Consider the following 27,638-nt stretch of genomic DNA (forward strand, 5'->3'; position numbering starts at 1 on the left):
GCAGGCGTAACTCTGCGTGTGCCAGCGGGCTGCTGGCACGCCATCACCCGACCCGGGGGCTGGTCCGGAGGCCTCGACCACGCCCCTGGGCTGGCGCCATGCCCCTGCCATGCCCCGAAATCCACGCCGCCCACCCGACATGCCCCCCTTGCGAAGCCCCAGGACTTACGCACGTCCCAGGGCTTGTGCGCGCCGCGGAGCCTATGCAAAATAGGTTTGGCGCGCGCAGGGGTTTTTTAAAAGGGTTACACACGTACCTTATGCGCGTAACCCTTTTAAAATTCGGCCCCTAGTGTTGTGAGTGACTATGGCCAAAGTAAGAAGTATAGTGAGAAGTCTGTGTTTGCTGAATAAAATTTTGTATCTGCATCAGGAGGCTGGTGTCAGTTTGGATTTCTGTCTCCAGCTTGATCTCCCACAGTGCCTTTAATTTAATCATCAAAACCACCTTACCCACCCAAAACAGTTCATGCAAATTTCTCCAAAAATATTTTAACATTTTTTTTAAATCGTGCAAGTAATATATTTAGCTAAGGAGCGTCACCGCCATAGGCATATCTGAAGTCTCAAATTTTCATAGACTCCAATGTTGCCGCATTTCTAAAAACATTTCGTCTTCAGGGCTCCAAAACGCCATCTCTCTGGTGGTTGGTCTGAGCGGAATTCATTGACATGGTTTTAATCTGAGTTTCGAGATATGCTATTCCCTCACTGTTTATTGTTTAATGCTATTATTAACACTGTTTTACTCATGTTACTGTTATTATGTCACGTTACTGTTTTCCAGTCATTCACTGTACCAGTCATTTACCTGCACCTTCAAGTTAAATGCAATATGTTATATGTAAATTGAACACCGGTATATTAAAAACAAACACATAAAAAATAAATAAATAAATAAATATTTATTTATTCACTCCTTCACTCTCTGCCAATTGGTTCCCTCACTCTCACATGCCAGTAAAAAAAGACCAATCCCCTTTCAGAAGCTGTCCTTTTAGAATTCTTGACATGACCAATCAGAGATCAGTGAGGGAGCAGCCCTGCTCGGAGTGAGGGGTAATCGCCAGCAAGCGGGGTGGCGGGCGGGTGCTGCTTTCAGTTCCTGGGAAAGTGCAGGAGGGACCACCGCTGAAGAAAGGTTAAGACGGAGGGAGGGAATGGAGGAGCCCTAGTGCCTGGCCAGTTTTACCACTGGGCAGGAAAGAAGGAGGTGCTGATCCAGTCTCAGGACGTTTACAGCCTGCCTCTGAGTGTTATGGTTTTGAGGTGTTTGAGTGGATTCCTGGGTACCGCAGTGATGGCCACTCCCATGGGGAGGAGCCCCGTGAGGAACCGCAGTACTAGGCTAGACTCAAGCACGCAAACACAGAAGATTGTCTTTTATTATACAGCTTGAAGATACCACCAGAGGTGGCAGTAGTGAGTTGAGACAGTAGGGGTCCTCGGCAGAGGAGACCCATCCAACAATGGTGGTATAGGGAGTTCCGATGCAGATTCTCAGTATGGAGCTGTAGGCAAGACAGAATGACAAGGTTAGATTACTCACTAAGTATAGATGTAGATCCCAGCAGACAGAAGTAGTTGGATTCCAGGCACCAAGGTAGACAGCGCAGGCCCTCGAGGAGTGAGTACCTGGTATCCCAGATAGGCACCTGGAAGAAAGCAGAGGGCCCCCGAGGAGCGGGTACCCAAGTTAGGTGAATGACCGCGAAGGGCAGACAGAGCTTCCAGCGGCAAAGTAGCTTAGACCGGAGGCATTCCAATCCTTGCTAACGCAATCTGTTAGCAAAGCAAGGGCAGGCTAAATACCTGGATGGCGTGATGTCACTCGAAGGGGACGCCCCCGAAGTTCCCACCATGACGTGGCTAAAGACGTAGGTGGCGTGCGCGCGCACCCTAGGAGGCCCTCAGGAGAAACATGGTGGATTGCCTTGCCGTAGCCGTTCTGGGGACGCTGGGGAGAGATTCTTGCAGACACGGCGGTAGCCATCTTCCCGAGGCTAGTGGAGAAAGCATGAAGAAAGGTGAGGCGCAGAGGTCGAAGCCGTCTGAGACCGACGGGCACAACAGTACCCCCCTTCAAAGGGCCTCCTCCAGACCTCCTACCTGGTCTTGGTTTTTGGGGATGCGATCGATGGAATTGATGAATCATCTCCTTGTCCATGATATTAGCCAAAGGTTCCCAAGAGTTTTCTTCAGGTCTGTAACCCTCCCGTGACAGGAGGTTTTTACAAACTCTGCCTCTCTTTCTTACATCAAGGATGGCATCAAACTTGTATTCAATGTCTTCTTCTGCATCAACAGGAGTAGGTTCAGGTGTCTTGGTGGAAAACTTGCTAAGGATAAGCGGTTTCAGTAGTGAGACATGAAACGCGTTATGAATCTTCATCGCTGGAGGAAGTTTACCCAGTCGTTGGAGGATGGGAAAGGGTCCGACATAGCGTGGAGCAAAACGAGCTGATGGAAGCTTGAGTCTGAGATGTTTAGTAGACAGCCAGACCTTGTCACCAGGATTGAAGTCAGGAGCCTTGCAATGGTTGAGTGTCATAGCCTTTCTTAGCTCGTTGTCCAGCCATTTGGAGCATTTCTTTAGTCTTTCTCCAGAGTTGTTGTAGGCACCTGGAAGAAAGCATAGGGCCCCCAAGAAGCGGGTACCCAAGTTAGGTGAATGACCCCGAAGGGCAGAGAGAGCTTCCAACGGCAGCAAGGAAGCAGCAGAGTAGCATAGACCGGAGGCAAGTCCAATCCTTGCTAACGCAATCTGTTAGCAAACGAAGGGCAGGCTAAATACCCAGATGGCGTGTCGTCACTCGAAGGGGATGGCCCCGAGGTTCCCGCCATGACATGGATAAAGACGTGGGTGGCGTGCGCACCCTAGGAGGCCCTCAGGAGAAACATGGCGGATAGCCTTGCCATAGCCGTTCCGGGGATGCCGGGGAGAGCGGCTTGCAGACGCGGCGGTAGCCATCTTCCCGAGGCTAGTGGAGAAAGCATGAAGAAAGGTGAGGCACAGGGGTCGAAGCCGCCTGAGACCGATGGACGCAACACTGAGTAGGTGTTAAATTGCCCAAGGTAGTGTAAGGAGATGTAGTAGGCATTACATTTTTTTAAATTATCTCTTTATTAATTATTCATCAAAAACATGAAAAATAATAACATATATTCTGTCTGATACATAATAAACAAGGGAAATTAAACCTTTTCTAACAGAATTCAAGCCCACATCTTAGGGGAAGAACAAGCAAATAAATAAATAAATAAATAAATAAATAAGAAAGAAAGAAAGAAAGAAAGAAAGAAAGAAAGAAAGAATCAATTTCTGGAATGCAGCAAATTAGAAAAAAAAAATAATAATGAAATGGCTCCTTCCCTGTAATCAAGTAGTTTGTGAGCGTAAAGCTTTAACAGTCAGGAATGTCTCCAAGTGGGACACCTAGGCATTTCCTTGGTGGGGGTTGGAAAAAAAATAGCCCCGAGGGAAACCATTCGCTGCTTAGGAGAGAGGAATAAATTCCCGAGGCATTGCGTTTCACGAGAGACACCCGGATTCACGAAAACCTCCCGAGCACAGAAATGTGCAGCTTTCAATCTGAAATATTGCTTTATCCATATCAGAAACAAAGGAGACTGACAAGGTAGCTCCTGTAGAAATAATATCTCGAGAATCCGGAAGAAATGCAGATGAATCTGTGCTGTTATTTGAAACGAGTGCATTGATCGACCTCTTCGGGTCTAACTTCTATTATTTTTTTTCTTTGGGGTGATAATATCACTTAGACAACTTTTATCTCCTTTTAAACCAGAACAATAGGTAATACTTCAGTTATATATATATATTTTGGAACAATTCTATCAATGACAACAATCTAGACTTTGAAAAATTCACAAATCTTCATTTCTGATATCTCATGGCATTTTCTAATTGCTCAAACCCTGTTGTGCAGAAATGAACAGTCCTTAACATTCGCAGCCAGAACAGACTGTGTATTCATTGTAAATTGGCTATTTGTTACCGTCTGTCCCTCAATTACAACTATTCTGTGCTCCAGGTCCATAAATGTGCTAGAGGCATCCCCGGAAAACGCACACAATTGTGAGACAGGTTGGATTAAAGCAGATTTCATCCTAGAGACCACTTTCCAAATATCTCGAAGAGTCACATTCGTTGGTTCTTTCATATCTCCAGGTAGATAACTCTTATTATCCAAAGGCTGATTAACAGCCATTGGAATCGGGATCATTAGTCCTTCATCCACAGTCTTGCGAGGTAGAGATGCCACTCTCTGTTAACATTTTTGGCATACTGCCGGCAGACCATTGTATGGTGGTCTGTAAAGGCTGCCACCTCATTGGCACAAGAACGAGCTTGTGACATAATCCTGAAGGAGAAATAAAAATGGTCAATCCAAGAGCAGGACAAGCACCCAAGCCACACTCTCACATAGGTATGGCTGTCAGATGTGTATGTGTGTGTATTTGTGTGTGCAACAGTCACATACAGTAACCCCTCCTAGGAAGGACTACAGCTCCCAGAGTGCTCTGTAACAGTCACATACAGTAATCCCTCCTAGGAAGGACCACAGCTCCCAGAGTGCCCTGTAACAGTCACATACAGTAATCCCTCCTAGGAAGGACTACAGCTCCCAGAGTGCCCTGTAACAGTCACATACAGTAATCCCTCCTAGGAAGGACTACACCTCCCAGAGTGCCCTGTAACAGTCACATACAGTAATCCCTCCTAGGAAGGACTACAGCTCCCAGAGTGCCCTGTAACAGTCACATACAGTAATCCCTCCTAGGAAGGACTACAGCTCCCAGAGTGCCCTGTAACAGTCACATACAGTAACCCCTCCTAGAAAGGACCACAGCTCCCAGAGTGTCCTGTAACAGTCACATACAGTAATCCCTCCTAGGAAGGACCACAGATCCCAGAGTGCACTGTGACAGTCACATACAGTAATCCCTCCTAGGAAGGATCACAGCTCCCAGAGTGCAGTGTAACAGTCACATACAGTAATCCCTCCTAGGAAGGACCACAGATCCCAGAGTGCACTGTGACAGTCACATACAGTAATCCCTCCTAGGAAGGATCACAGCTCCCAGAGTGCCCTGTAACAGTCACATACAGTAATCCCTCCTAGGAAGGACTACAGCTCCCAGAGTGCCCTGTAACAGTCACATACAGTAATCCCTCCTAGGAAGGACTACAGCTCCCAGAGTGCCCTGTAACAGTCACATACAGTAATCCCTCCTAGGAAGGAATACAGTTCCCAGAGTGCACTGTGACTTGATGGATTTTATGTCTATAAATCAGATAATGTATGAATCTGAGCTCCCAGTCTGCCAGTCCCAATATTCCTGAGAGCGCAGTCCCAGCTGATCCTGAATCCTGCAGCCTTGTGTGCAGCCTCAGCTCCTGCTGTCAGTGCTGGGCGGGGGAGGCAGAGGGCAGCAGTCAGAGGCCACTCAACCCCAGGATCCCTCCTTCCTCTCCCTCTTATTTACACTTCCCCTGCTCTGCTCCTCTATACATTCCTCCCTCCTTCCTGCTTCCCCTCCCTTGCAGAGGTCTTCTTTCAATCCCCAGCCTCTCCCAGACACAAACATCCATTTTACTTATTCCAAATGGAGTTGAGCTTGGTTTTTAATGTAATCAGCTTTGTGCAATAATCCACTCCCTGGGACTACACTTCCCACAATTCTTAGCCCAGTAACCTGAGGAAAAGGCAATTTAGAACTACATTACCCAGCGTCCATCTAACAGCTCCCTACGTCCCGCGGCTGCAGCTCTTACTTACTGTTTCCTCTCTTTGGTGACATCACTTCCTCCTGGAAGGGGGCGGGGCAGTGCTGAGACTTAAAAGGACAGGAGAGAAGCTGAGCGCCCCCACCCCAGGGACCGTGCAGGGAGGGAGCCAGGGCTGGAAATCCTGCTCTGGAGAAGGGGCAGGAGAATGGCTGCAGGGCTTTCTGCTCAGCAGGTAGGAGGGGGGCAGGGGATGCAGCCTGGGACTGTTCCCATCCCCCACCCCAGGGACCGTGCAGGGAGGGAGCCGGGGCTGGAAATCCTGCTCTGGAGAAGGGGCAGGAGAATGGCTGCAGGGCTTTCTGCTCAGCAGGTAGGAGGGGGGCAGGGGATGCAGCCTGGGACTGATCCCATCCCCCACCCCAGGGACCGTGCAGGGAGGGAGCCGGGGCTGGAAATCCTGCTCTGGAGAAGGGGCAGGAGAATGGCTGCAGGGCTTTCTGCTCAGCAGGTAGGAGGGGGGCAGGGGATTCAGCCTGGGACTGATCCCATCCCCCACCCCAGGGACGGTGCAGGGAGGGAGCCAGGGCTGGAAATCCTGCTCTGGAGAAGGGGCAGGAGAATGGCTGCAGGGCTTTCTGCTCAGCAGGTAGGAGACTGGCAGGAGATGCAGCCTGGGACTGATCCCATCCCCCACCCCAGGGACCGTGCAGGGAGGGAGCCAGGGCTGGAAATCCTGCTCTGGAGAAGGGGCAGGAGAATGGCTGCAGGGCTTTCTGCTCAGCAGGTAGGAGACTGGCAGGAGGGGGGCAGGGGATGCAGCCTGGGACTGATCCCATCCCCCACCCCAGGGACCGTGCAGGGAGGGAGCCAGGGCTGGAAATCCTGCTCTGGAGAAGGGGCAGGAGAATGGCTGCAGGGCTTTCTGCTCAGCAGGTAGGAGACTGGCAGGAGGGGGGCAGGGGATGCAGCCTGGGACTGATCCCATCCCCCACCCCAGGGCCCCGTGCAGGGAGGGGGCCAGGGCTGGAAATCCTGCTCTGGAGAAGGGGCAGGAGAATGGCTGCAGGGCTTTCAGCTCAGCAGGTAGGAGACTGGCAGGAGGGGGGCAGGGGATGCAGCCTGGGACTGATCCCATCCCCCACCCCAGGGACCGTGCAGGGAGGGGGCCAGGGCTGGAAATCCTGCTCTGCAGAAGGGGCAGGAGAATGGCTGCAGGGCTTTCTGCTCAGCAGGTAGGAGACTGGCAGGAGGGGGGCAGGGGATGCAGCCTGGGACTGATCCCATCCCCCACCCCAGGGAGCGTGCAGGGAGGGAGCCGGGGCTGGAAATCCTGCTCTGGAGAAGGGGCAGGAGAATGGCTGCAGGGCTTTCTGCTCAGCAGGTAGGAGACTGGCAGGAGGGGGGCAGGGGATGCAGCCTGGGACTGCTCCCATCCTCTAACACACACTGAATCCATGCCCCGCAGCCCCTCAGGCTCTTCTTCCTGCTTCTCCTCCCCTGCACAGCAGTAGCTCCCCTGCTTTCAGTTTCTGCTTCCTGCAATTTCTTTACATTCACCTTCCTCTCTCTCTCTCATCCCTTTCTTTGTATTGACAGTTTTTGGAAATTTCAGCTTAGAACTATTTGATGATTTCATTGTTTTTGTGTTTTCAAGTTGTTTGTGTCTTTTTTTTTTAAATGGTGAAATTGCATTTACCTTCTAATTTCCTTGAGTCCTTACAGACCAGTCCAGACGAGCGTCCTGAACATCCTCAATAGAAGGGAGAGAGATTTTGTCATTGCGACCGGCCCTTATGTAATAATCCCCTTTTACTGGGTGAACCTATCGATTCCCGCTTCCCTGCGTTTGATTAGGTCCACATAGAACGGGTCACCTTGCCCAGTCTGGGGTTATTAGAACGACCAGCAATCCTCGCTGTCTCAGTTCACAACATTGGCCACTGTTTTGCCGGTGCATCCAGCCTCCTGGATCCTGGTTTTTTGTTGTTTTTTGTTTCACGAACTGGACAGGAGCCTCCACCAGGAGTGTCATTGCTGTCCCTGGATGATCACCCTCCCCAGGGAGAATAAGGCATAGCTGAGTGGCACACCCGGGAGGAAGATGAAGAGGAGCTGGGCAGGATTCTTTTGTCATAGGTAGCATTTTTTTTTTTTTCGTACAGTGCACAATCAAGCTATGGTATCTAATGGCAGAGGATGTGATAGAGACAGCTGACATAGTGGGATTCTAAAGAGGGTTGGACAAGCTCCTGACGTTAAAAAAAAAAAGTCCATAAACAGTTATTTCTTAGCATCTGGTCAGATGAATCCAGAACAAGGGGGTTATGCACCTCTACCAGCAGGTGGAGACGAAGCCAACTGACCTCACAGTATATACACCCCTGCAGTGACCTCAGCCCGCCAGTGTTCTCAGTCTCCAGCAGATGGTGGATGTGCATCTCCCTACTGGGGATTGCTTCAAACTTTAGAAGGAGAAAGAAAAGGAGATTTAATTCACCCCGCTCTCTGGCGGTGATACCAAATGGTCCCTCCCAAAGGTGAGAATTTGTGAGGTGATTTCCGCGGTCCCTGAGAGGTGTGCCTCGGTTTTCAGCCGCAATTTAATACCTGCCCAAAATTTCAGTGGGTGCATGTTTATTTTTGAAAATTGGTCACAGACGGAGAAGCTAATGAGTCCGCCATCATGGCGAAAGCTGTGCACGTCAAATCAGACGACAATTTCGCCCACGCTGCTCGTGCAATTAGCTCTGCGATATTTCCTGTTCCAGGGTTGCAGCTTCCACAAGGGACTGTAATACTTAACTGTCCCCAAGTGGATAGAGCTGACTCCTTATTGCCTGACTCTGGTTGCGCAAAACTAAGCCATTTGGAGATGTCGCCCTGGGAGACCAAATCTGTCCTTTCCTGAGGGACAGCATCAGAGAGATTACTCCCCGGCTGGCCACCTCCATCAGAAGGGGCCACTGTTGGCCATAGCATTACCTGAGGACCCCTTTCCACTGGCTGGCCATGACAATAGTGATTGCCCTCCCCTACCCGACCATTCGACCCATCGACGGTCCTACTGGCATCCCCTCTTCCATGATAAAACCTTAGGAGGATAAATCCAGCTGAGATCTGACGCACGCTGAGCCCCTCCTCGTGTCTCTGAGTGTTTCTGGTTTGTGTTTCAGGTGCGGGTGACGTTTGAGGACATCGCTGTCTCTTTCTCCCAGGAGGAGTGGGAGTATTTAGATGAAGGGCAGAAGGAGCTTTACCGGGAGGTGATGAAGGAGAATTATGAGACCCTGAGCTCCCTGGGTAAGGACTGCCTTATCGTGCTGTTGATATTGTTTTCTGTATCCGGGGCAGGTGGGATACGTAGTCCTGGCCCTGCTGCCGCGGCCTCAGTAAAGGGCCCGTGAGGACCTCTGTGGCTGCTCAGCAGCAAACGCCCCCACGCGAGACATCCGTGTATACGTCAATCCGTTCTGAGCCTCCCGTCCTCGGCACAAGCGAAGGATAAATGCTCGGATGGACTGACTGACGGGGGCTGGTCTGACGTGAAAAGAGCCAAGAAGCCATGCACGGGGACCGGCCCGGACACCAGAAGCAGGCGGGAGCTGGAGTCGGGAGGAAAGTCGCAAATGCTCGTCAGTAAATCGGCCCCTGCGGGTGCTAAAAAAAATGCAGGCCTGAGATCACTCCGGGGTGAACATCAGCCCTGTGCCCTATCGAGCCGTGCACAAATACCCCGGGCAGGCTGCAGCTTGTCTGCGTGCTCCTAGCAGCCTCACTTATGGACTCCTCAGGACATCGTGACGCCCCTGGTGCTTGGGGCGTCTGCCATCCCGTGCTCCTTTGCCCAGCGGGCCATGTGCTGGGGAGTTTGTAGCTCAGCTGCCTCACCTATGGATTCCTGAGAACCTTCTCTCTGCTTCCTATGCCTTCGCTGCACTTTGCAGTCCCTCGCTGTCATCGCGGGCGCTGTCCCCTTCCGCCGCGCTCTTCACCTCCTCTGCCATTCTGTCTTCGGCCCTGTCGCTGCCCTTCTCATCCAAGCCCGCGTCTCTCTCCCACCCCCCCGAGAGCATTTCATCCACCTCGCGCTCATCGCACCTCTGCTCCCCCATCTCTGTGCGCGCTGCTTGCCCCTCAGCTTCTCTCGGCTGTGGAAACCAGTCCCAGCCCTGGCCCTCCACGATGGCTCGTCGGATCATTACCCCTTCGCTCTTATCCCTGTCCCTCCACCTCCTTTCTCCCTCTCTTACAGTCTCAGTGCTAGGCCTGCCGTATTTCCAAGAAGCTCGCCTACCCGCCTTTTATCTCTCGTACTCTCTCCATCTTCTGACTGTAACCGAGACTTGGCTTTCCCCCTGAGGGCTCTGCCTCAGTTGCTGCTCTCCGTCCAGGAGGCAATCTCTTCCCCCTCGGCAGATCCCAGCGATGGTAACTGAGCTGCTCCTGTCCCACTCCGTCCATCTGTTCACCCCGTGGTGTCCCCCAGGTACCTGGTCCTCTATTGAAGTCTGATATCTCACACTCCCCCCTTCCTCACTGATTTGACTCTTGACTTTCTTTACTTTATGTAAACGGAGCTACCCTGTAAAACAATAATATATTGGGCAAACCTCTCTTTCTTCTCAAAGAAAAGAGACATTCGGCATTTTGTGTGGTGTACGGGACGCTGCCGCCCATGTTTCTGTGAAGGAGCTGATAAGAGGTTTTAGAGGAAGCGATTTTAGACTTGGTTATCTTGTTAATATAAGAAGATTTTAATTTAGAACCTATGAAAGAAGTTGCCATACTGGGTCAGACCGAGGGTCTATCAAGCGCAGCATCCTGATTCCAACAGTGGCCGACCCAGGTCACAAGTACCTGGCAAGCTCTCAAATAGTTAATAGATACCATGCAGCTGTTGCACTGTGATAAGTAGTGGCTATTCCTTAGCGGGCGGATTTTAAAAGCCCTGCTCGCGTAAATCCGCCCGGATTTACGCGAGCAGGGCCTTGCGCGCCGGCGCGCCTTTTTTCCATAGGCCGCCGGCGCGCGCAGAACCCGGGACGCGCGTAGGTCCCGGGGTTTTTGGAAGGGGGCGTGTCGGGGGCGGGGCCGAACGACGTGGCGTTTTGGGGGCGGGACGTGGCGTTTCGGGGGTGAGCCCGGGGGCGTGGCCGCGCCCTCCGGAACCGCCCCTGGGTCGGGTCTCGGCGCCTGGCATGTGTGGATTTACGCCTCCCTCTGGGAGGCGTAAATCCACACACGCCAGGCGCCAGGCGTAAATCCATGGATAAAGGTAAGGGGGGGGTTTAGATAGGGCTGGGGGGGTGGGTTAGGTAGAGGAAGGGAGGGGAAGGTGAAAGAGAGTCGGCCTCGGAGGGAACGGAGACAGGCTGCGCGGCTCGGCGCAGCCCGGCTGTCCAAAATCGGCAGCCTTGCGCGCGCGCCGATCCAGGATTTTATAAGATACGTGCGTAGCCGCGCGTATCTTATAAAATCCAGCGTACTTTTGTTTGCGCCTGCTGCGCAAACAAAAGTACGCGATCGCGCAGTTTTTAAAAATCTACCTCTAAGTCTACTTGGTTAATAACAATTTATGGACTTTTCTTCCAGAAGCTTGTCCAAACCTTTTTTTAAACCCAGCTATGTTAACTGCCTTAACCATAACCTCTGGCAATGAATTCCAGAGCTTAATTGTGCATTGAGCGAAAAATAATTTTCTCTGATTTGTTTTAAATGTGCTGCTTGCTAACTTCACGGAGGTTCCCTTAGTGTCTTTGTGAAGAAGATGTTCCAAATATAACGTCTCTGTAAGTTAGCAGGATAAGACCTATCTGGCTAACTTATATGGGATACTCAGTAACATGGCTTTGCTGCTGAATATCTCTGTGAAAATTGCTGCTTAACCAGATGAGTTGTATCCTGCTAAGTTAGACCTAACTTAACTGGAAATGGTTGTCCTGAGCACATGCTAAAGGGGGGTGGGCCAGAATGCACATGCTAAAGGGGGGTGGGCCAGAATGAAGATTTTGCAATGCAGTAAACAGTTCCACCAGAGAAATCTGGAAATGTACGACTATGGCTTTCCATGCATATCCAGCATGGTTCTCTGCTTCATCGGCATGGGAGAAAGACTGATACATCACGCATTTCCAGCATAGCTCTCTGCTTCAACGGCAGGGGAAAAAAAAAACAAAAAACAAAAACAAAAAACTGATGCTTCACGCATATCCTGCATAGCTTCAACGACAGGGGTGAAGAAAAAAAGGATTCGCAATCACAAAGCGAGGAGTAGCTGGCTTGTTACGGCGGTTACTACCCCAAACCAAATAAGCCTGATACTTCACTTTCGATGCATATCCAGCATGGCTCTCTGCTTCAACGGCATGGGAGAAAGACTGATACATCACGCATTTCCAGCATAGCTCTCTGCTTCAACGGCAGGGGAGAAGAAAAAAAAACCAACAAGGGCTGTACAACATAGTCTGGGTAAAACAAATAAGCATGGGTGTAGCTTGCTTATTGCGGCGGTTACTGCCCCTACTATCCCTAACTAATCAAGCTAGATATTTCACTTGGATGCAGCTCCATCACTGCTCTCTACATTAATGGTGGGGGTGGAAGGGGAATAGAACAAGGAGCTAAGAGAAACAGATAAGAATGAGAGAAAAAATGTGTGAAGCTTGCTGGGCAGACTGGATGGGCCATTCGGTCTTCTTCTGCCGTCATTTCTATGTTTCTATGTTTCTATGTTAACTGGATAAGTCACCACCCCCTCCAGCCACTAGGCATCCAGCTATGTACTTAGCCAGGTGAGTAACTTATCCAGCTAACTGGAGGTCACCGAACATAGCCCAGTATTCAGTGGCCACCACTTAAATCGGATAAGAAGCGACTTATCTGGCTAAGTAGCACTGAATTTCAGATCCTGTACTTTTTGGAAGAGTAAATGGCTGATTTACATGTAACTATTCTAGACCTCTCATGATCTTAAAGACCTCTATCATATCCCCCTCCTCAGCCGTTTCTTCTCCAAGCTGAACAGCCCTAACCTCTTCACCCTTTCCTCATACGGGGAACCCGTTTCATGCAACTGGAAGATTTAAAAACCGGTCGTAGGAAGCCATTCGCTTAACCTTGGGAGCGAGAAACAGATCCACTATTGGGGACCTGCCGGGCACTTGTGACCCACGCTGGCCGCCGTCGGAGACTGGAAGGGGAGGACATTAAGGAAAACCTCTGCAATAGTGTTTAGCTTTCGCAAAGGTTTAAGACTTTTTTTTTTTACATCAGGCTTGGACATTGTTTAAAAATATCATCTTGAAGCCCAGACCAGATGTATTCCGCTCATAAAAAAAAAAAACTGGTGGCACGGTTAAAAGGTGAGGCGAAAGAGGCTATGCTGGCCGCAAGAACATCTTTCAAAAAAAAATGGAGAGAGGATCCAAATGGAGAAAATAGGAAAAAGCATTAAGCACTGGCGAAGCATTGATTAGGCAAAGCAGAAAGAGAATTTGAAATAAAGCTTGGCAAGAGCTCGCAATAAAATGTTTTCAAAAACATCTGAAGCAGGAAGAATGCGAGGGAATTGTTTGGACTGTTAGATGATCAAGGGAATATCAGAAACCTTTAAAAGAATTCATTGCTTTGGTGTTTGCTAAGGAGGATGCTAGGGACCATACCCATGTTGGAGACGCTTTTAATGGCGCTGATTCAGAAGAACTGCGAAACAAAACACAGTGAGCTTGGAAGATGTTGTAGGGCAAATGGAAAAACTGAAGAGAGGCAAATCATCTGGACCGGATGGTTTACACCCCCAGAGTTTTGAAATTGTAGACATAAGAAATTGCCATACTGGGTCAGACCAAAAATATGTAACCTATCATTAAAACATATTTTGTACCGGAAGAATGGAGGGTGCCCAATGTAACATCAATCTTTAAAAAAAAAAAAAGGTCTCCAGGGATGATCCGGGATTGAAACGTAGAAATATGATGGCAGAAAAAGATCGTACGGCATATCAGGTCTGCCCATCCACCCAGATAATTTAGCTTTACAATTCTCATCCACTCCCTTGCTGGGGTCCCTGTGTTCATCCCATGCTTTCTTGAATTCAGATACCGTTTTTGTCTCCCTCCACCTTCCGTGCATCCGTTACCGTCTCTGTAAAGAAATATTTCCTAAGATTACTGTTCAGTCTACCCCCTTTCACCCTCATCTCATGAGCGCTCATTCTAGAGCCTCCTTCCCATTGAAAGAGGCTCACCACCTGTGCAGGGAAACCTTTGCGATATTTGGATGTCTCTATCACATCTCCCCTATCTCGCCTTTCCTCTAGGGTGCACATGTTTAGATCTTTAAGTCTCTCCCCCTATGCTTTAGAAGGAAGACCACGGACCATGTTAGTAGCCCCCTCTGGACTAATTCCAGCCGAATTTTATCCTTCTGGAGGTGCGGCCTCCACCACATGCTATAGAGCAGTGAGCCTGACATCAGTTCCTTAAAAAAAATTATAGAATCTATTCTAGAGAATAAAATTTCAGAACATATATAGATAGACATGGTTTAATGGGACATAGTCAGCATGGATTTAATCCCAGGAAGTCTTGCCTTACAAATCTGCCTTTTTTTTTTAAAGGGGTAATAGAAATGAAGATAACTGTGACCTGGTGGATATAATGTATGTCGATTTTCAGATGACATTTGACAGTCACTCATGAGGGACTCAGGAATTTTAAGTCACGGGATAAGAGACGGTGTCCTATTGTGAACCGGTTAAAAAATAGGAAACAGAGTAGGACTGAATGGTCAGTTTCCTGGAGTGCCTCAAGTCTGTGCTGGGACCCGAGCTTTTTAACATATTTATAAATGATGTGGAAAAAGGAAAAAAAAAACAGCAAGATGTTCAGATTTGCAGCTGACATAAAATTATTCTGAGTTATTAGATCACAAGTGGATTTCAAGAAATTGGAAGAGGACCTAGGGGATGGGATAGCTTCCTTATGAAGGAAAACGAAAAGATTAGGGGGCTTTAGTTTTGAGGGGAGATATGCTAGCGTTCTATAAAATCATGAGTGGAATGGAACCAGTATAATGAAAACTGATTGTTTCCTCTTTCAAAAAAAACACACAAGGACCAGAGGACACTACTTGAAGTTGTTATACAGCACATTTAAAACAAATCGGAGAAAATATTATTCACTTTGTAATTCATTGCTTGAGGATGTGGTAAACGCATTTAGCATAGCAGGGTTTAAAAAAAGGTTTGGACAAGTTCCTGGAGGAAAATTCCATAAACCGTTATTAACCAGGTAGATTTGGGGAATGCCACTGCTTATCCCTGGGCATTAGCAGCATGGAATCTGTCTATTAATTCAGTTCCTGTCAGCTACCTGTGATCTGGATTGGCCACTGCTGGAAATAGGATACTGGGCTTGATGGACCCTTGTTCTAACTCAGTCTGGCATGTCTTATGATAAATATAAACAGTCTACACTGGCTACCTGTAGAAAAAACGAATAGAATTCAAAACCCTAACCATCTTACACAACACAATATACAACAATGAAAGCACCTCCCTAAACAACATCATACTGAAACACAGATCACAACGCATCGCTAGAACCACTTGCAAACTGCAACTAGGCGTCCCATCAATATCAAACACCAAACTATCCAACATAAGAAACAGAGCGTTCTCCATAGCAGGACCTAAACTCTGGAACTCTCTACCAGAGCACCTAAGCTCACAAAGCAACAGCAAAACATTTAAAAAAGAACTCAAAACATGGCCCTTCAGACAAACCTTCAAAGACAGAGTCTGCTAATTACACACAACAAAATTAACCCCTGACTGTTAAATAATATCCCTGACGATTATATGACGGTTAACTCTATTATTATTTAAAAGATTGAATTCAATATTTAATTGTATGTTTAATTAGCTTCGATACCTGAAGTTGGCTATAAACAACTCGTTACCGGTTCCATAACCCAACAATATCTTTAACCTTCCCTGTTACACTGTTTCACCAGCTGTTCCTTAACTTGGATTATGTTCCATAACTTGTATTACGATGTTTTATCAGTTGTTACACAACTTGTCATTCCATAACTTGTATATAAAAGCTTATAAATAAATAAAATAAATAAATTTAGGAATGCTATTACAGTTCCTAATTCTGGCCAGTTAGCACTGAAAACCAGTGCGAGCTACCTCACTTCCCGTCTTCACGTACCACAGAGAGACTTGCGATCAGCTGACAAGGGCCTTCTCTCAATCCCCACCATCAAATCAGCTAGATTATCCCACGTAAGGGAGCGTGTTATATCCATCGCAGGAACAAAAATTTGGAACTCTCTACCTACCTCATTGAGACTCCCCACTGAAAAAAAGCAATTTAAAGCTGAACTGAAGACCTGGCTGTTTAAATGCGCCTTTGCAGAGCACGAAACGATTAATCAGCAATGCTAGAAATAAGCAGTACAGCATAAGCACGCTTTTGTTTTAAACCATCTTGATGAGCTACCTTTTTATTTTATTTTATCAGTATGTCATTTAGTTTAATAGATGTTTTAACTTTAGTGTTTTATGACTATGTTTATCTTATTTATTTGATTTATGCTTTATAAGTTTTTATCTTTTCTTAACAGCTAATTTATTTCTTTACTTTATGTAGTTTTTAGCTGTTACTATTTTATGAATATTGTATTTCTGACCCTGTTTTATCTTGTGTAAACCGATGTGAAGGCTTGTCCGATGTATCGGTATATAAAACTTAATAGGAGTCACGTGATGTGGTGAACGGGATCGGACGTCTCTGACCCCGCTCTGGTCGACCGGGCTCTTCTCCTCCTCCTCCGGCCGGTCAACCTCGCTTACACGCCACCTCTACGACCTGCTATACGTAGCACATGTCGATTACTTCTTTCATGTCCAAAACGCCATCACCAATGCCTCCTAAACTGGCGAAACGCGAGAAGGATAAAAGTAAAGGGCCGGACCCCAAGATGGCGACCGCGGCGGCGGACAAACAGATGGAAGGAAACTCGCCGATTACCACAACGCCATCCCTGACCGTCACAGACATAAAGGATGCGGTCTTAGCGGCTTTGGACTGTAAATTAACTGGAATCTCAGATCAAATCGGGGCTCTCCGTGAAGTTTTGACAGACTTGGCTCCGCGGCTCAGCCACGTGGAGGACAGGACATCCGCGATGGAGGATGATCTTACCGCTTTACAGGGGAAAGTGAGTACACTTGATCAGCAGCTTCAAGACCAGATTGCAAAGACGGATGATCTAGAAAATAGGGCCCGAAGGTCCAATATAAGGTGCTTGGGGTTCCCTGAAACAGTAGAAGACAATTTACTTCGGCCCTCCCTTCTAAAATGGCTGCCAGAGGCTTTAGGCCTGCCGGAATTGGACGGGGTGCAGGACATTGAACGAGCGCATCGTATGGGAGCTAGAGGCCCGGACCAGTCGCGACCCAGGGTGGTCATTATGAAGATTCTCAATTTTCATCACAAGCAACTGATTATGCAAGCTGCGAGAAAAAGCGATACCTTGCAATTTCAGGGCGCTAAAGTCAGTTTAGCGCCAGATTATTCAGCTAAGGTAGCAGCCCTGCGTAGAGCGTTTGCTCCTGTGTGTGGCAAGTTAATTGAGAAGGATATACGTTTCACCATGCAGTTCCCAGCCAAGCTGCGAATTAATCATGAAGGGAAATGGTGTACTTGTGCAACCGTTGAGGAAGCTACAAAATTTCTTGATTCCTTGAATACAAATTCTTGAATAACTGTTTATATAGAGGTGGTAATACCTTTTGGAGGAGGAGGGGGGGAGTTCTGGGAGACCGAGCACTCATGTTTGACTCCACTACCCTGACCTATGTGTCTGGGAGGGTACTTTGTTATTGGGGACAGGGGGGAGGGTACTGGTATTCTTGGTTTTGTATATGTTTTTGCATCACCCATATTTTTTCTCTCTCTGGTGTGTTGATGTACGGGTCTTTTCGACTTGGCAAGTCCCAAACTGGGTTTGGGAGGGTGAGTTAGGCTGGGAGCTTACCCTTCTGCATTTTGACCTGCTACCTTGGTATACGGATCATACTAGCAGTGATGGGTAGTAAATGCAGGATAATCTCCTGGAACGTAGACGGTTTGGGCACGCCTATTAAGCGGAAGAAAGTCTTCCAGCATCTGAAACGTTTAAAAGTAGGGATAGCCTGTCTCCAGGAAACCCACTTAAATGTGGCGGAAAGTAGGAAACTATGCAGGGAATGGGCCACTGCTTGCTATTTTTCAGAAGCCAAAGGAAAGAAAGGTGGTGTGGCATTATTAATTAATAGAAATGTGCCCTTTACCCTTGTTAAGGAAGTGAAAGACCCGGATGGTCGGTTCCTAATTGTGGTAGGTACCTTAGCGGGTAAGATGGTAACTATTGGTACTTTGTATGCCCCGAATGTGCCAGATCCTCCCTTTGTCACAAAAGTGGTTAACTTGTTATTAACTAATGCCCAGGGTGACATTCTTCTCTCTGGGGATTTTAACAGGGTATTTCAAGCTGAATTAGACAAATCTAATATCCCTAAAAGTTTTAAACTAAATGCAGATTCTGGGGTCTGTCAGTTTGCATCACGCCTCGGCCTATTGGATGTTTGGCGGCTGCTCCACCCTACAGTGAGAGAATACACACACGTCTCTAGGGCGCACGCTACCTTATCCAGAATAGATTACATCCTCATTCCCCGATCTGTGTTTGACAGGGTGGACAATGCACATATTGAATCTATTGTGATTGCAGATCATGCCCCGGTGTGGGTGGATCTTTGGCTCTCTACCATTACGGGGGGGGCCGAAAGAAGTGGCGCTTCCCTGGGTCTTTGTATACGGATAAGGACTTCCACACCTATTTACAACAGAAGTGGGAGTGTTATGCACAGGATAATGAACAGCATAGAAGCAATCCTGCTTTGTTTTGGGAAACGAGTAAGGCAGTTCTCCGAGGGGAAGTGATAGCCTACTCTGTTGCGCAGCGGAAAAAGTTAAATGCCAGTATTTTACAATTAGATTCACAACTACAAGCTGCACAGCGTCTATTAGCGCATTCCCCCTCTCCGAACCATAAGGAAGCCTATAGGGCGTGTCTTACTGCCCTGAATTCCCATCTCCATCTCAGGGCGCAGAAATCATTAAAGGCCTCGGATCAATTCTTTTTTCACTATGGGAATAAATCTAGTAAACTACTGGCCCGTATGGTGGCTATAAAACGGAGGAAGACGTTTATAGGGGGTCTTAAGAACCATTTGGGCCATTCTGTCACTTCCTGTACAGATATCTGTACTGTTTTGTGTAAGTTCTATGAAACATTGTATACGGAAGACAGACCAGGGGGCAGGGCTGAGGAAGAGGCGTTTTTCCAGGGCCTCCTGCTGCCTCAGGTACCGAAGGACAAATGGGATTTGCTAAGTAGGCCCATCACTGCTGGTGAGGTCCGTGGGGTTATTCAAACGGGAAAGATTCATAAATCTCCGGGGCCCGATGGGTTCACCTTAGAATACTATAAAATTCTCAGTTCTTCCCTGGTAGATTCCTTAGCGGCTTTTTATAATCAGGCATGCGAAATGAACAGTTTCCCTCCACAATTCAACACGGCGTACATTACTGTCTTACCCAAACCGGGGAAGGACGCCACTTTAGCCTCCTCATACCGCCCCATATCGCTTTTAAATTGCGATCTGAAACTGTACGCTAGGATTCTGGCAATACGAATAAACTCTGTTTTGCCCTCTATAATCTCCCCTTACCAGGCGGGCTTTGTAGGGGGCAGAAATGCCGGGGGCCATGTCATCAGATTGCTCTCCGCCATTGAAACGTCCCACTATTATAACATAGAATCCTTGGCCGTGGGGTTCGATTCAGAAAAGGCCTTTGACAGGGTCTCCTGGGATTATATGTTTTCCGTCCTCCAACGCTTTGGGTTTCCCACTCAGCTTATTCAAGCGATTTCAATTTTATATAAGCAGCCGTTGTCTCATATTGTGGCCAATGATACTGTCTCTGAAGCGTTTAGTATAGCTGGTGGGGTGCGACAAGGGTGCCCATTGTCCCCTATCTTATACATACTGTCCTTGGATCCCTTATTGCGGAAATTGGCAGAATCTCCACTTATTCAGGGTCTTCATTTCAAGCAAGGGTTGTTTAAAGTAGCAGCCTTTGCTGATGACATGTTGGTCTTCCTGTGCAACCCGGCTGTCTCCCTCCCCCACGTTTTACATCTCCAGGCCTTGTTTGGGGAATTCGCTGGGTTAAAAATTAATGTGGAGAAATCTGAGGCTTTGGATATATTGGGGACCTTACGTTCCACCTGGAATGGGGTCTTTCCCTTAAAGTGGGTCACAACTTCTTTAAAGTATTTGGGAATCAATATCTCTGCATCTCCTAGCCAGTTGTACGGGTTAAATGTTATTCCTATGAAGCAGAAAATGCTTAAAAACCTTATGGCCTGGCGGGATTTACCCCTATCCCTCTCAGGGAAACTATTATTGGTAAAAATGATGGAGATATCGAAATGGCTGTACTTATTTCATATGTTACCAGTTTGGCTTCGGAAACAGGACATTAAAGATATCAACCAGGGATTACAAAAATATATTTGGTCTGGCAAGAAAGCCCGCATACCTCTCAAAATGTTAATGTTACCCAAAGGTCAGGGGGGCCTCAACTGCCCTGACATTGAACGCTATAATCATGCTTGTTTGGCACGCCATCTCCGCGACTGGATTTGTCATACGTCCTTCTACACTCCATTAGAACATTATACAGCATGGTTGTTGCCGCATACTCCTGGTGCCACTTTACATCTATCAGACTCCTTCCTTTCCAACTTAATAAGTGGCAGTGTGGTGGTACGACCTATACGTCAATTTTGGATTTCCCTTTGTAAGAAACTTCAGGTGCCGTGTGGATCGTCCTCTTGTTTGCCTATCCGGGGATATAAACTATTTCCCCCGGGCATGACGCAATTGTTATTTCGGCGCTGGTCGTCCAAAGGCCTGAACAGTATGTTCCAATTACTTACTCTACAAAATGGTCAATATCAGCTTTGCAGTTTCCAGGACTTAATGGTTAAATTTGATATTCCTAAAACTGACTTCTATGGCTATTTACAGCTCAGACATTTTATGTTAGAAGAGCAGCAGGTGAACCCGGATTTCTTCCAAGGCTATAAAATTCAGGAGTTTCTGGTGGGGGAAGATGGGAAACGCCAGTCAGCGTCGCAATATTATCTGGCTCTTACAAAGTTGCCCCAACAACTGAATTTGGACAAGGTCGTCACACACTGGAATAAGAACTTACCCCAAGGTATCTCTCCTACGGATTTGCAGGAATGTTTTCTCTCCATACCCCGACTAGTGGCGAATGTCATACTACGTGATCAGGCTTACAAGTTCTTCCACCTAGCCTTTTATTCCCCGTGTCAAGCATATTACATGGGACTTACCAAAGACAAGCATTGTGCGAGATGTATTTCTGGGTTCCCAGATTTTTACCACTGTTTTTGGTCTTGTTCTACTGTACAGGTCTTTTGGTCTACTTTGCAGCAGCTGGCTCATTCTCTGTGGGGACTTTCTCTTCCTTTGGATCCCCTCCTTTGGTTGTTTGGGTTATCTAGAACGATGGACTCACTACTTACCGGTCATCAAATCTGGCTTTTCCGGAAGATCATTCTCATTGCACGGGATGCGATTTTGTCACAATGGATACAGCAACCTCCGGCGTACCACCAAGTGTGGAAAGCCAAATTTCATAAACTCATGCATATGGAACTGTTGATGGCGAAATCTGTTTCTCAAGTTAAATACACAAAAGTGCGCCTTTTGTGGCACAACTATATTGCTCTTCTGCCACCTGAGGACTCTGGAGTATTACCATGTTAAGGTTGTGTACCTCTATGCTTTCTTCCCGCCAGAGCTTTGTTTTATTTGTCCCTATACTTTCATGATATGGGTGTATTATCTTATCACCACGTTTGTGCATATGATTTTTCTCTCATTTGCAGATATCGGGGGAGTTAGTGTGGGTGGGGGGGGGGGGGGAGGGGGGAATAGGCTTCTACCTATAAAGGGTTGCTGTCTCTCTGTGTAGGGGGAGATACAAACAAATACAAAAGGAAACAGTCAGATGTTTCGAACGCCATATATTCTGATGTTTTGTCAGCATGGAGATTATGGTTGATCTATCTGTTGGATGTATACGACTGTGCTTCATCTCCACTGTTATCTACCTGTGTTCTTACTGTTATTTGTTCTTGTTTGCTGAGATACTGACTGTTCCAATAAAGATATTTACAAAAAAAAACCAAAAACTTAATAAACCATTAAACCAAACCTAACCTCACCATCACGATAGTCCAGACTTTTACCAGCTAAATGTAGCCATCTCAAAAAAAAACAACAAAAAAAAGTAAGTGCTAGCTACAAAATGTAAACTGTTAACCTGATCTCTTTTTAAAGGCTTTGATCTAGCTTGCCAAACTCTTGCTTAGGCAACGGGATCTTGTTTAATACTGATAACTGTGTGATCTTTGACAGTCTGAGCCTTGGCTATTGGTTGCTTTTTGTGGTCAGAGATGTGTGACTTGTTATCTCTCTGTGACAATTTCAGAGTAGTGCTTGTAGGATCAGAAAACCAATAAATGATTAATGCTTTCTCTTTAAATCCAGCAGCTGATGAGTTCAAATGGTTAAAGGAGAAAGAGGAGAATCACTATGAATGTCCTATGGAACTTAGCCGGATCCCGAGAGAATCAGAAAATGTCCGTAATAATATTTCCCGGGGGACGGAGAGGAGAAACACCAGTAATAGTCGGCAAGGACCAGAGACAAAGTTGAGAGAGCCTGCAGCAGATTTGTCAGATTGCATCACTGCCTTTGAGAGACGTGACCGGGAGCTCACGGAAATCCCTGAGCACCAGCGATCCCTGCGAGCAGAGATACTCTGCCGAAGTAATAACAGTGATGAAGTGACTTCTGACTTCCTCCAGGGAGAGGGGAACGGCAAGAAATCCTATCTCTGCCACACCTGTGGAAAAAGCTTTGATAGGAAATCACATTTTATTTCTCACCAAGGAATCCACCCAGTCAAATCAACATTTCCAAGCAAGGAATGTGGGAACGGTTTCATTTGGACTAACAACCTAAAGGTAAAGCAGCGTGTGCACACAATAGAGAGATCCTTTCTGTTGGGTGAGTGCAGTAAAAATTTCAATCCCAAGGATTCCCTAAGAAAATACCAGAAAATCCACAGAGGGAAAAGAGAATTTTCATGTAGTGAATGTAATAAAAGCTTCTTTGAGAAAGCAGACCTGAGAAAACATCTAAAGATACACAGTGGTGAGAAACCATTCTTGTGTTCTGAATGTGGTAAAAGGTTCCTTCAAAAGGTCCACCTTACAAGACACCAAAAAATTCACACTGGTGAGAGGCAGTTTTCATGTTCTGATTGTGGTAAAATGTTCATTCAGAAGATACACCTTATAAGACATCAAAAAATACACTCCAGTTTTGGGAGACTTTTTTCATGTTCTGAATGTGGAAATCGATTTATTAACAAGGCTATACTAATATTTCACCAGAAAATCCACATAAAGGAGAGGCCGTTCTCATGTATTAAATGTGGAAAACGTTTCATTAGAGAGGCGGACCTCTCACACCATCAGAAAATCCACACAGGCATCAAACCATTTACCTGTACTATGTGTAACAAAAGCTTCTTTCACAAGGCAAACCTCAGAAAGCACCAAAAAATGCACACCAGTGAGAGAACCTTTTCATGTTCTGAATGTGGGAAAAGCTTCTTTGAGAAAACCAACCTCAGAATACACCAAAAGATACACAGCGGTGAGAGACCTTTCTCATGTTCTGAATGTGGGAAAAATTTCACTCAGAAGATGCACCTTACAAGGCACCAAACCGTGCACAGTGGTGAGAGACCGTTTTCATGTTCTGAGTGTGGAAAAAGTTTCAAAAGCAAGGATATACTGATATTTCACCAGAAAATCCACACAGGAGAGAGACCCTTTTCTTGCAGTATATGTAATAAACGCTTCTTTGAGAAGACAAATCTCAGAAAGCACCAAAAGATCCACACTGGTGATAGACGATTTTCATGTATGGAATGTGGTAAAAGGTTCATTCAGAAGACGCACCTTACCAGACACCAACAGGTCCACTCTAGTGAGAGACAATTTTCATGTTCCCAATGTGAGAGAAGCTTTATTAGTAAGTATATGTTAATATTCCACCAGAAAACCCACATAGGAAAGGGGCCATTCTTATGTGCTAAATGTGAAAAATGCTTCATTACGAAGTCTGATCTCTCACAACACCTGAAAATGCACACGGGTTACAAATTGTTTATATGTAATGAATGTGGTAAAAGCTATTTTCAGAAGGGAAACCTCAAAAAACACCAAAAAATTCACACTGGTGAGAAACCTTTTTCATGTTCCGAATGCGAGGAAAGGTTTAGTCGCAAGTATATGCTAATATCGCACCAGAAAATCCACACAGGAGTGAGACCATTCTCATGTACTAATTGTGGAAAATGCTTCATTAGGAAGGCTGACCTCTCCCAACACCAGAAAATCCACACAGGCCTCAAGCCCTTTACATGCACTGAGTGTGGGAAAAGCTTCTTTCAGAAAGCAAACCTTGCCAGGCATGCAAAAATCCACACTGGTGAGAGACCATTTTCATGTTCTGAATGTGGTAAAAGGTTCATACAGAAGATACACCTCACAAGACACCAAAGATTACATGCCGGTGAGAAGACTGCATGTGTAGATACACTGAACGATGTAGATAAGGGAAAGAATAATGTTTCTCTCTCTGAGTCTTGCTGAATCCCTTCATAGGGTGACCTCATTGTATTACAGCGAGAGTAAATCTCAGCAAAGAGATCGCTATTAAAGGAAAGAAAAATTAAACATTCACGCTGGCCTTACCTCACTCAAAATAAAAAGGTGCTCACCCTCAGCTTTAGCACCAGGGCAGTGCAGACCCTTCCGGTGAGACAGCATCCCTGGCCCTGCAATTAGACCATGGGGAAACCTGTTCAGGGAAGCAGATCACAGCAGCTAATGAAAAAATTAAGAGGTCTAAGTATAGACACATAGACCCAGGAGATAAAGGTCTCCTATTTTTTATGCCACAAACCATGCATTCAAATCTAGAGGGTCTGCAAAGAGACCTCAGCAAAAACTGACAATAATATGCCGTGAAAACCATTACTGGGAGAGTCCTAGCAACAAGAAAAGGAGAAAGGTAACTCCTCCTTGGGGGAAAAAATATATAGAGGCAAAATGACAATGACTGCAAGAAGGTGGCCCGGGTAGACGAGTCCCTCAAATGCCTGAGGACAGAAACATCTCAAACCTCAAGCTGCACTACCCGAAGAAGATCTTCCATTCATCCACAAGGTCTTCAAAAGCTACTGCAGTGCGAAGAAAATAGACACGAGAGACCTCAAAAGAGAAAACTTTAAACTGAACCCGGAAGCAGTTCTGCGGGAAACTGGGAAGAGCACGCGTGCAGCAGGCTTCTTCCTTATCAGCACTTTCAATATATTTTGATTTTTGCCTTGGTAAACAAAATCCATTGAAATTTGAAAATGTGACAGGGGCCTGGAAAAAGGGTCGTTAGTGCCATGAAACCTCCCACCGACCAAAGCCGAAACAAATTTTGGAGAAACCCGTGCGAGGATGCTGTAGACAGTAACGGAAGAGCAGGATGGCTGCTGAGCCTACAGAGGAACGTGGAAAGGACAAATGCCCAAACTGTGTGCAAATAAAAGCCACAAATCAAATTGGAAGAGACCTGGCCTTGATGGGGAAGGGGTGCCCAACATTTGGCTCAAGTCCTTAACATCGCTTCACCTCGCTCTGGGACACTGCAAACTTCTGTTCATCAAGACAACCGGAATTTAATATCGCAACGGTTAATAATAGGATGAACCCTGCTCCTTCTCAAGAGGCCCAAGCGACCTCTCCAAAAATTACCGAACATTGCGGTGCTTATACCTACAATCTACAACTGCCAATAGAAGAATATGTGCCCACATCACGGTGCCAGATCAGCAAGGTTACAAAAGAGCAGCAGATGGAACCAAAGATCCAGTCGATGCCGCATAAAGCCATCACGGCCGATTGTTCTCAGGCTGAGACGCCTGTATAGCAGGGATTGATTATTTAAAAGCTTTTCATAGCATCCCACGCTCCTGGATAATAAATTGCCTGGAAACGTGCAGCGTAAACCCTAGCTTGATTGAGTGCATTGCTTACCATGAAAATGTGTCAGACTACAGTACACCTGGATGATGAAGGTGGACAATAGGACAATTTATTTTATTTATATATATAATGTTCCACCTTTCGGCCCTTCAGAGCAGATTGCATTCAGGTACTGTAGGCACTTCCCTATCCCCAGGGCACTTAGAATCCAATAGGAAGATTTATCAAGCTACAATATTTTATTGTGAGAGGCTCGAAATATTGTGGGGGGAGCATCCTTGGGATATTTCGCTCCTCCCCGGGAAAATATCGCAGCAGGTTTTTTTTTTTGTTTTTTTTCTTGCGGAAAAACTCTGTGAGGAAAAATCACGCTGGAGGGCCTTCCCTAGTGTGTGATGATGGCTTGCTCCCCCTGGGGCCTTTTGAGACATCTGCCCATCTTTTGAGGCAGAGCAAACCTTAAAATTAAAAAAAATAAGACCTAGATTTATTTATTTATTTATTTGAGGCTTTTCTTTACCGACATTCGTCAGGGACGTCATACTGGTTTACATTGCAACAGCGAGAACAACAGAGGGAAGTCAGTTACAAAAACCGGGGAAACAGCAAATGGTGAGAAGTGAATGTGAAATGCATAAAGAGACAGGCTTACGTGGGCTAACATAGATCTAATATAGAGGCTTACACCAGCAGAATAACAGTATAAAAACCTAGTTACAGAACATGTGTCAATGTCTTAAGTGGCGTAAATCAGAGGCAGGTAAAAAGGGGACTAGAGCGTTCAAACATTCGTGAAACGAGAAACTGGAACGGATGGGAAACATAAAGGGTGGGCAGGTGAGGTTATGTAGTGATAATGCAGAGGGTGTTGAGATGCGCGGGGTTACGGGTAGGCATCCATGAATAACCATGTTTTGAGGGTTTTTTGAATTTCTGTGCGCATTGCTCCAGTCTGAGTTCAGGGGGCATGGCGTTCCAGGCATAAGGACCAGCAATGGCTATGGCATGCTCTTTTGTGGCGTTGAGGTGTATATGTTTCGGAGGGGGAGTGTGGAGAGTACCTTTGTAATGATGATCTGGTGGGTCTGTTGGATGTGTGGAAGTGGATCGAGTCTTTCAACCAGTGCATGTTCTGGTTGTTGAGGGTTTTATGTATGAGGATGAGTGTTTTGTATGTTATACGGTGGTGGATGGGGAGCCAATGAAGATCTTCTGAGGATGGGGGTGATGTGGTCGAATTTGCTTGAGTTGGGGAGTATTCTGGCTGCGGCATTCTGAAGAAGTTGAAGGGGTTTAATCATGGCTTTGGGTAGACCAAGTAGGAGGGAGTTGCAATAATCTATTTTGGAAAGGATGGTAGGCTTGTAGTACTGTCCGGAAGTCGCTAAGGTGGAGTAGAGGTCTGAGGTTTTGTGTTTTTTTTTAAGGTGTTGAGTTTAAAGTAACAATCTTTCATAGTCGAATTTTTGGAGGTTGAGACAATGATCGATTTATGATGCCTAAATCTCGTGCATGTTGTGAGAAGGAGAGATTTTCAGGGGGTGTATTAATGTTGTGATGAGGCAGTGAGAATATGAGTAGTTCTGTTTTGGAGGAGTTTAGGGCAAGGTAAGGC

General features: G+C 46.6%; 2 protein-coding genes across 3 annotated transcripts in view; both read left to right on the forward strand.

Moving 5' to 3' along the window:
* LOC115083510 (zinc finger protein 189-like) overlaps positions 1-27,638 on the forward strand; it is a 537,273-nt gene that overhangs the window by 91,383 nt on the left and 418,252 nt on the right. The window lies entirely within an intron of this gene.
* On the forward strand, positions 8,999-26,046 carry LOC115083515 (oocyte zinc finger protein XlCOF6-like). Of its 2 annotated transcripts, none has more exons than XM_029587389.1 (2): positions 8,999-9,052; positions 22,458-26,046. In XM_029587389.1, the coding sequence occupies exons 1-2, from the start codon at positions 9,019-9,021 to the stop codon at positions 24,635-24,637; spliced, it is 2,214 nt and encodes a 737-aa protein (XP_029443249.1). In that variant the 5' UTR covers positions 8,999-9,018; the 3' UTR covers positions 24,638-26,046. The 2 variants fall into 2 exon arrangements, with proteins under 2 accessions (XP_029443249.1, XP_029443250.1); XM_029587390.1 differs by having other exon boundaries at positions 9,003-9,052; positions 22,461-26,046.

Source organism: Rhinatrema bivittatum, chromosome 2 (genome assembly GCF_901001135.1).
Source record: "Rhinatrema bivittatum chromosome 2, aRhiBiv1.1, whole genome shotgun sequence".
NCBI lineage: Eukaryota > Metazoa > Chordata > Amphibia > Gymnophiona > Rhinatrematidae > Rhinatrema > Rhinatrema bivittatum.

What these genes read in the sequence shown, in the direction of transcription:
- LOC115083515 (XM_029587389.1), top strand. Translation starts at nt 9,019, where the DNA reads ATGAAGGAGAATTATGAGACCCTGAGCTCCCTGG. An exon ending in TGAGACCCTGAGCTCCCTGG is followed by an intron (nt 9,053 to 22,457) that starts GTAAGGACTGCC and finishes CTTTAAATCCAG; the next exon opens with CAGCTGATGAGTTCAAATGG.